Source organism: Cotesia glomerata, linkage group LG5 (genome assembly GCF_020080835.1).
Source record: "Cotesia glomerata isolate CgM1 linkage group LG5, MPM_Cglom_v2.3, whole genome shotgun sequence".
NCBI classification, from domain to species: domain Eukaryota; kingdom Metazoa; phylum Arthropoda; class Insecta; order Hymenoptera; family Braconidae; genus Cotesia; species Cotesia glomerata.
The window spans coordinates 12,070,048-12,079,729 of record NC_058162.1 but is presented as its reverse complement, the minus strand read 5'-3'; the positions used below and the strand labels follow the sequence as shown (position 1 = coordinate 12,079,729).

General features: G+C 29.7%; 1 protein-coding gene across 2 annotated transcripts in view; it reads right to left on the bottom strand.

Moving 5' to 3' along the window:
* Positions 1 to 9,450, bottom strand: part of LOC123264705 (probable G-protein coupled receptor Mth-like 1) — a 26,342-nt gene extending 16,892 nt beyond the window's left edge. Inside the window, exons 1-3 of one of the 2 annotated variants that reach the window (XM_044728135.1) lie at positions 8,613 to 9,450; positions 2,905 to 3,177; positions 2,389 to 2,624 (exon numbers count right to left, since the gene is read on the bottom strand). In XM_044728135.1, the coding sequence (XP_044584070.1) occupies positions 2,389 to 2,624; positions 2,905 to 3,177; positions 8,613 to 9,121 (1,018 nt within the window). In that variant the 5' untranslated portion in view covers positions 9,122 to 9,450. The remainder of the gene's footprint in view (positions 1 to 2,388; positions 2,625 to 2,904; positions 3,178 to 8,612) is intronic. The other variant, XM_044728134.1, reaches the window with a different exon arrangement.
* Positions 9,451 to 9,682: the final 232 nt, after the last annotated feature.

The window sequence follows — 9,682 nt, the reverse complement described above, 5'->3', positions numbered from 1 at the left end:
ATGTGTTAATTACAATTAAACATAGCAATATCAAACTTTAATATTGCATAAGGTTCTTCATTAAAGATTAATGACGAAGCTGAAAAAAAATGAATCCAAAAATTTTATATAATTTCAGATTTCTTGAACACACCACCATATTGACAGTTGTTCTCACTAAAGATCTAAAAAAAATTTTAAGAACGGGTTTTTTCACTAAAACTGATAATTAATACACTAAGCAATGTTTTCAATGAGTTCAGTATCCTTGACTAATGAAATCTATATAAATATATAATATGATTATATATATACAAGCGAAATCGATTTTTCTTGAGTTGAAATTCTTCCGAAAAAATTTGGGGTACTCAATGACGCGCGCCAAGTACGATAAAAATTTTTTTTTTAATTTTTTAATTTTCAACAAATTTTTTTTCAATTTTTTCAACATTATGACGGTTTCTTGGTATTTTTTAGTATTTCACATCTTTTTGTAGAGAATGAAAATTATTGAAACGAGCCTAATTTTTTTTGTAAAGTGCAAATGTTATTGAGATGACTTTTATGAACGTGGCCTTGGCGCAATTTTTTACAGTGAAACTGTTTTTGTTCGGGTTATAATTACAAAAAAAAACTAAAAAAGTCATGAGACTTAAGGAAAAAAAAATTTTTTTTTTCTTTACAAAAAGATATAAAATAAAAAAATCCAAGTAACCGATATGATTGTATATGATTTTCGGAAATTAAAAAAAATTTTGTTGTAAATTTAAAAGTTAAAAAAAAAATTTTAGAACGTACTTGGTGTGCGTCATTGTGTATTTCAATTTTTTTAAAGTTCTAGTAAATAGATTTTACGAATTTCATTAAAAGTAAAATATTTTGCAACCACGCACACTAAATACGTTCCAAAATTTTTTTTTTAATTTTTAAATTTACAATAAAATTTTTTTTAATTTCCGAAAATCATATACAATCATATCGGTTACTTGGATTTTTTTATTTTTTTATTTTATATCTTTTTGTAAAGAAAAAAAAATTTTTTTTTCCTTAAGTCTCATGAACGTGGACTTGGCGCGATTTTTTTACAGTGAAACTGTTTTTGTTCGGATCAAATCTTTACTCCTGTGGTGAGGAATTTGCTCACGCTCTCCACTAATGCTTTACGGACCACCGTAAACTGCCGCTAACATCCAAGCGACACTGACAAAGACCGAACATTCGATTTTTAGACTGACACCTTTAGTCCCAGGATGAGCAAAATGCTCAACTTTTCTAGGGAGCATAAATATTTTTTCTCCAGCTTAATTCAAAATGAAACTTTCAAAAAAATTTTTTTTTTTTTTTTTTTTAATTAATTTTTATTTGGAGTCGGTTTTAACTGATGTGGTCATATCAACCATTTTAACTGTTGGGAGTGGTACATTTGGGTTTTTTGGGTTGTAAGAATCTTAACTTACACGCCAAGGGTCAAATCTCAACCAAGCTGGTTTCTAAGACCAGCTTGCGATTCGAACCCACGCCTGGCCGGTGAGTTAGTTCAAGTGCTCTATAGGCGCTTTTGACCATTCGACTAACGTCACCGGTTAAAAAATTTGTAATTTGAAAATAGATGAAATTATTTGAAGATAGAAAAATTTCAACTCAACATTTTTATTTGAAAAAAAAAAAAAAAAAAAATATATATATATATAAATAACAATTATTAGCATTCTAAAATGAGCGTGAGCCAAATGCTCATCACGGGAGTGCTGATGGGTTAAATAACTTACTAATGTAATCTGAGTTCTTAATGAGTTGCGGAAGTATGGCTTTCTTTTCATCTCATCAAAACTTATATGCCAGCAAAATATTTCATTCATTACTAATTTGATAAGAAACGTGAAAAATAAAAAACTTGCTTGATTATTAACTATTCACTATTGTTTGACACTTCTTTCATTTATTTTCTTTGAAATGTCCGTTTTTAAATTTTTTAATCTTATCTTGCCATTTTTTTTAATGTATATTTTCGTCAATCTATTTATGAACTCAATTAAATTTTATAATTTAAATGAATTTGCTGACAGAAAGATTTCAGTTGAGACTGCCCGTATCTTATGTCGCAAATGTAATAATACGAGTTCCTGAAGTATTACAAAAACCTCTTTTGTTATTTCAAAAATATTCTTTTACTTGATGTATTAATCTATCACTCTCCATAAACACTGAGTTTTATTTTTTTATTTTTCTCTTTGAGCGACTCCTTTCAAATAATATTTTTTTTTTATATTTTTTCGATTTTGGATTTATTCAAATAATTGCAAGCTCCGTACAACTTAGATTCAATCTCATTAACTCTTTTCAAACACGTGAAATCGAAAAGTTGGATATTTGTTCTCAATAAATGAAACAATACAAATAAATTCTTACCTAATAATTTGCAAGTACCACCTTGCAATGAATCTCCAGCAAGCTGAATGATTGCCATTAATATGTCACCTAGCATTAGACTTAAAACGTGATGAGTCTGGCATTTCCAATGCAATACATGATGTGAAGTAGGGAGTAACCAGCCAGTAGCTAATGTGGCACCAAGAAAAATCGAGCTTATGATGAAACTTATAGAATACATCATAAACCTTATATCGGGATCTTGATTTACAGGCCTAAAAAATATCATTGCAGCATGTATTTTAGCATAAATAATGAAACAAAAAGACTATACTGTAGCTGAAATAGATATAAACTTTAAAAATAGACAGTTTTCTTATAGGCATTTGAAAAAGAGATCTTTTTGCTAAAAATTTCAGCGAGGAAACATTCTGATAACCTATTTATCGAAGTAGAAAAAATTTTGAAAATCAAGCTAAATCAGAGGGAGCCGAATTCAAAAGTAATCGATTTGGGGTAGAATACTACACATATATACAAGATTCAATACAATACCTTTGAGGTGCATACTCTGGACAAACGAAAACTTTAGATTTGCCATCTAGTTCTTTAATTCTTTCCACACAATACTGTGAAGATAGCAAAGATATTCCATCAACTATTAAGCTGCCATCGGACTGAAGAACTGATACATCAGTATTTCCAACTATAGTATAGTTATTTGAACGAGTACAGGATGGAAAGCCAGTAACTACATCAATAGACACAGATGTATTAGGCAGTAAAGGAGGTGCGTTTTCTACATCTTTCTGATTTACACAAGAATGTCTGAAACAAATAAAAGTACACTTAATAAAATCTTAGAAAATTAATCTTTGTATGATAATAGAGGACCGATATCAACAAAGAGCTAGCCGGAAATGGATTATGTTGTAGCAAATTAATATAGTGATAAAAGTTAAAATGATTCAGTTCAATATTTTCTGTTTCAATGAACTACAAATGAAAATTAAGTTTTGAATGAACGTAATCGAATACTCATAACTATATCTGTTATAATTGTTGAATTACTTTTTCTTCTTTCTTTATAATCATTTAAACAACACGAATCATATAGCTGTTGTATTTTTAATGTTTTGAAAGGGGTTGAAATACAATTATTATGTTAACTTAACTTGTTAATTTCAATTTTCTTTATGTCACAACTTTACGTATTAGTAGAATGTATACATATGTCTATATTAAACGGTTATACCTAGTTGTTACCCAAAAAAAAAACGCGTTTTTTTTTATAAGCTTTCTCTGAAAAGACATTTTTTTTACAAATACATAAAAAACATGTACATGTAATGAATTTCTTGTATTTTAAAACCTCGTTGTCCGTTTTTAAAAATATTATATTATACTGCTCCTGGAGGTCCTCCACAAAAAGGTGTCTAGCGGTGAGCAAAATATGTCTGGTTTGGATTATGTGAAATGGAAAATTCCAAAAAATATATGTGGTAGTTAGATGAATGCAGGTTTTAATCGAAGAAATAGTCAAAAATTTGCTTTATGACTAAATGGTGGCTTCTTAGAAAAAAAAAAAAAATGCGATTCTCGAAATACATTTTAACTCCAAGTGGTATAAAAAATCGGAGTAATTGTCAAAAAACTTCCAATATGTCTATAAGAGATTTGAAATACGAGTTTTTTTTTGTGATTTAATTATAGTGATCATCGATGAGGTAAAAGGGAATATTAGAAAAATTAATTAAAGTTTTGGATCGAATAATCACATTTACAAGCTACAGATTCTAATAAATTCTTTGTTTACTTGAGTTGAGGTTGCCATGGTTTAGTCTCACACGGGACGAAGTTGTTATAGCTCTTCTTTTATTCAGTTTTTTAAACTAATAGCCCACAGAAATTAGCCAAATCGGCTGTGCCAACTGGAAATAGATCGAAAAATTATAATTTCTTAAAATTACGATATCAAGTAGGTTAATATGAAATTCTAACAAGTATCTAATGGCGGTCTCAATTTGTTTATAAATAATATGCGAACAAAAAAAACGTAAATTAAAAATTAAATATCTCTGAAAGTATTAATCTGGCGGGTTAAGTTTTCACATAAAATTTGTAGAGCTTAAAAAAATCTACAATTTTGCTTTTGGGTAAATTCCCGTCAGACTGATAGTTTATTAGTTATTAACAATTGCTTGTTACTGTGCTTGGGGCGCCGATATTAGTTGAGCACTACTGTTGAGTTCCCCCTCTACCATCAGTCTGAGTAGCGAACGCGCTCGCTTTATCGAAAATCTGCTCGCGTTCAACTCGCTATTATTTGACCCCAATCAAAAATTAATTTTTTTCAAAATAGCCATGTTTTTCGCAATAAAATTCTAGATTTTTTAGAGTAGGTGTGAGTGTTGTAGTAAATTTAGTTTCGGAGATATTGGCTTCCAAAAAAAAGCGGTTTTTTGATTTTTAAAAATTAAATTTTTGAGATAAAAATTTTGAAAAATATTAAAAATGTTCCTTTTATTACCAGAAATATGTGGAAAAAATCAAAAATGAAATCGGTTGATTTTTCAGCTTGCTAGCTCAATTTGTTTCTAAAACTTCGATTGTTAATAACTAATAAACTATCAGTCTGACGGGAATTTATACAAAAGCAAAATTGTAGATTTTTTTAAGCTCTACAAATTTTATGTGAAAACTTAACCCGCCAGATTAATACTTTCAGAGATATTTAATTTTTAATTTACGTTTCTTTTGTTCGCATATTATTTATAAACAAATTGAGACCGCCATTAGATACTTGTTAGAATTTCATATTAACCTACTTGATATCGTAATTTTAAGAAATTATAATTTTTCGATCTATTTCCAGTTGGCATAGCCAAACTGGGTAAAACAATTTCTGTGGGCTATAAGGTTAAAGCAGCTTTACGGAATAATATTAGAACTAAAGTTTGCTCTTGAAACGGTTACTAAGACGTAAAAATTTATCAGTTAAAACTTCAATGAGTTTGTTAGATTCATTACATACATCTATCTACAGTATGTTGTTATTTATAAAGATCTTTTTTATGCTACTCTTTGTTAGCCTATCTGCTGCTGCATTTCTTTATACTTATATATGGCCCAGTCAGATTCAGATTAATTTGATGACACAGTTGTTCTTTATTGCTTAGTTTAGTATTTTGATTATTAGAGTAAGATGATTTTTAGGTTTGGTCATCTACAGTGAGGGTACTCGGAAAAAATGAAGTCACTATAACCATCTGAGAGCTTATATTGTCCATAGTAATTAATCTTATTGTTATTGGGCGCTTGATTAAGAAAATGTAAAAAATGGCGAGTCGGTCTAAATGTTTGAGTTATCTGACGTATAATTATTTGAGCCATCTAATATATAGTTATCGTAATATCTATTAGATATTTAAGGGTGTATTGTTATTGTAATCCCACAATTTGGTTTTAAGAACTATATTATTTTTCGTTATTTGCCAGTGGATTGTTACTAAGATAATCAATTAAGATCACCGAAAACTTAAGATTTTACTCTAGAGTAATGTTTATTTCTTTGACAAAATCAAAATATCAAAAATGTGATCCCCGATTCATTGTTGATTAAAACTAAGGCATTCATGCAATACGTGATGTAAATTCTTGGTGTTTTTTTTCATTTGTTGCGTATAGACTTTGAGAAAAGCAAAGTTGCTTTCGATATTTAGAGACTTCCTTTGTACTAATTATGTTCACAAGATTATTTAGTTATTTTACAGATGTACGGTCATTTTGTGAAATGATTATAAACAGACATCTATTTTACTAGTTCATACATTCATTAAGTTTTATAGGTGTGAGACAGGATTCTAAAATTAGTGAAATGATGGGAGTAGGGGAGAGGTGTCAGAAAGTTAGTTGATAGTATCGTTTATGTGACTGACTTAGTTAATTAGTAAAAAGTCAATGTTAACTTATTAAAAAATTAATTTATTTAACTACAGTCAGGGACCAAGATGGCGGTGCGTTGTAACACAGTGCAGGAGCAATTGTAACACGGAACGAAATAGATATTTTTCATCAAATTGCTTTTATTATATAGTCTTAATACGTACTATTATACTTCATTAACTCTTAAAGTCAAGTATTTAAACTTATAGTATATGATATATTTGGATCTTTAATATAAATTATTAAACATTTATAAAACTACACAAACTACACTATCCTAGAGTAGATTTGTGGTGCATCCAGTTTGCGCAAATTCCATTCATAACTCTGAGTGTTACAATTGCTACTCGTTCAAGTGTTACAATTGACGCTCACACTGATCTGTTAATAAAAATCTAATTACAAACACAAAAATCAGTAAATTGATGTAAAATTCGATTTTACAATATTCTTGATATGTCTCTTAAAGTATTAATACAAGTCTCAAATCATAACATTAGAAAACAAATTTGTTATTAAAAAATTGTGAAGTGTACAAAAAAAAGTTTTCATGCGTATTTTCAACAATTCTCGATATTTTGATATCGGAACAAAATTAATAACTGAAACTTTGATCTAATCAATAAATTACTATTTTGAAGAAGTTAAAAAAAGAATAATAATAATTTTTAGTTTTTTTAATAGTTTTTTATTGCGTGTTACAATTGCCCCTTGTTACAATTGCAGCACCTCTCCCCTACTGATTTTTGCATCAATGGCTAGTCTTCTTATGACTATATTTTGTATTTTATTTAGCTTCTCGATTTCAGAATAGAAAGATGTGTTGGGAATATGACGTTTGTATTCAAATTATCTTTAGATCAGCGATTTTTTAATGCTTAGGAGTCTTATTAGATCCGCTACCCACCAGGTTTCTGCGAGTGCTTTGATGATGAGTCAAGGGGGACCAAAGGTTGAGATCAACATCACTTTATTCATCTCGTATTGCCGCAGAACACTTTTAATTGAGTTTGGTCTACTTTTCATAGTACCAGTAGAGTATCAGAAAAATTTATGAGCTATATTTCTGGCACGAAAGAGGAGGAGAAAGAAAGAGACTGGGTCCCTCAATCGAAACGATCATTGTAGCATACTAACTAGACATAGAAATTAAAAATCAAATGCAAAAGCAATGATATATTTTCAATCGCGTATCTAGTTCAAATAGACAGAGTTATTTTAAACTGCTCGTCAATAAAATTGAAAACTTTTTAATAATTCGAAAAGTTAATGATTTAGATTCGATTGTCGAAAATCGAATTTTCGTCAAATATCAACGTTTTGAGGTCCTAAGGTTATTTCAACTATTTATACGATAATTTTCAGGAGAAAGGTTTAAACAAAACTATTTCAGATGAGGGTACGTTGTCACTCTCGCCTGAAACCAGGTTTCATCCTGTGTCACATACGATGTTTTTCACATCGTTTGCATTAAAACTTAGTTTTAATGGCTAGAGTTAGTCAAACTAAAACATTTTGCGATCGATAGCACATTGTTAAACTATCAATTTAGTAAGTTATTTAAAGGTTTACAATAAATAAAAGCAATTTTTACAGGCCTGAAAATGATATTAACTTTGACAGTTTCTACCCTCGGAATGACATCGATCTAAAGTTATCTTATTTCCACTGGATCAACAGACATTTAAGCTTTAAGTTCCACTGCAAGTGATATGAAAAAAAAATTTTATGTAATAGGAAGCCCCTTCATTTAATTAAATTTAGTTTTATTGGAAAAACTTTAAATGAGAATAATGTGAGTAACAAAATTTGAAGTTGAAAGAAAAACAAATGAGTAATTAATTAAAAAATAGAATTTATTTTTATAAAGTAAAATTCAGATTTTTAGTGTCAATGAAATTTAAAGCTCAAACTATGAGCTTCTAGATTTAATTCACGACAATTCGGTAAGTTGTCACATTCAAAAGTTACTTTAAAAAGAAACAATGAAAAAAAGATTTTCTGAATTGTTTGAAAATTTTAAATTCCCACAGTTCTCAAACTAATCGATTAATTCGGTTCATTTGCAGACTTGACTTTAATTACTCCCTGAAGAATAAGTATGCCAAGTTCCATTAGGATCCGTTGAGAATCTCAAAATGAATGTTGATCAAGATATTTTTACTTATTACCGTTGTTCATTCAATAATAAAATATTCTAAAGGTATAAACTAAATTAATTAAACAGTAACAACATTATTTTTATCTCTATTTATGGTTGGGGAAATGAAGAATTTTTCATTATACAGAAAACTAATTTAAAAGAAAAAAAAAACTACCTCTGCTCGTAAAATGCTGCATGTTCTCCACAACATCTGCTTACTCTGGGTCTTATTGTGGAAGTGGCCCAGTCGGCTTCGACCTTCCTTACCGTACAAACAAGAAGAGCCTTTGAGTCCGCACAGTATTCGCTCGGTGAAATGTGTGTGTTGCTTCCGGCGGCGTCTAAGATTGCATGACCTTTGTCGAATATGATACATGGCGAAATATTGCTACAAAGTATGGGCGTTAAAGTTCGATTTTCAGTACATGTAGGTTTTATTGCTTCGTGAATTATCCATTCATTGGGTATTACAGATAAAAAATTTGTTTGCGATGGTGAATATATTGTTGGAATCCAAGTTGTGTTACTTTTCACACAAGCAAATTCTGATTTTGGGTCATTGTTTGATATTGCCAACTCTTCACCATTTTTACAGCATTTTAGCATTAAGATTGACGATGTGGACGTTATATAAAATAAATTAAAAATAAAAATCCACAAAAACGTCAACAATTCTATCGCCATTTCACTACTTCCAAGATAAAGTCGTTTTCTAGACTTTTTCCGAATACGATGATCGTATGTTTAGAAAACCAAGTCCTAAACTTGAACTGGTCATTTAGTGAACAATAAGCTTTGACAACCCATTTCCAATTTGACAATTGACGTAAGCATGTAAAACATTTTTAAAAACATTATATGAAACACACAAAAATATATTTACTAAAATATAGTCAAAAAACTAAAAAAAAAACACGAGGTGAAATGCACGCTTAAAAATGGTTGGAGAGTTACTGAACTGTACTGAATACTGAACTAACGGCAGTAATGATCATAAAATAGAAAGGCACGAGGACGAGGATCAAAACAGCATGGTGAGGTTATTGCGCGCGCATATTGTCTCTGCATCTCAACAGCAGCAGCAGTCCCTCGAATCTATATAGCTTCTACATTTCTTTTGAATTCTTTCCATTTGAACTATTTTCAACTTTTTTACTATGACTAGATTAGTATGCGCGCGCAAGCGTACGTGTTTACCGATCGTCTAAATTCATCCGTCATAATATCTCTCATAAAACTCTGAAT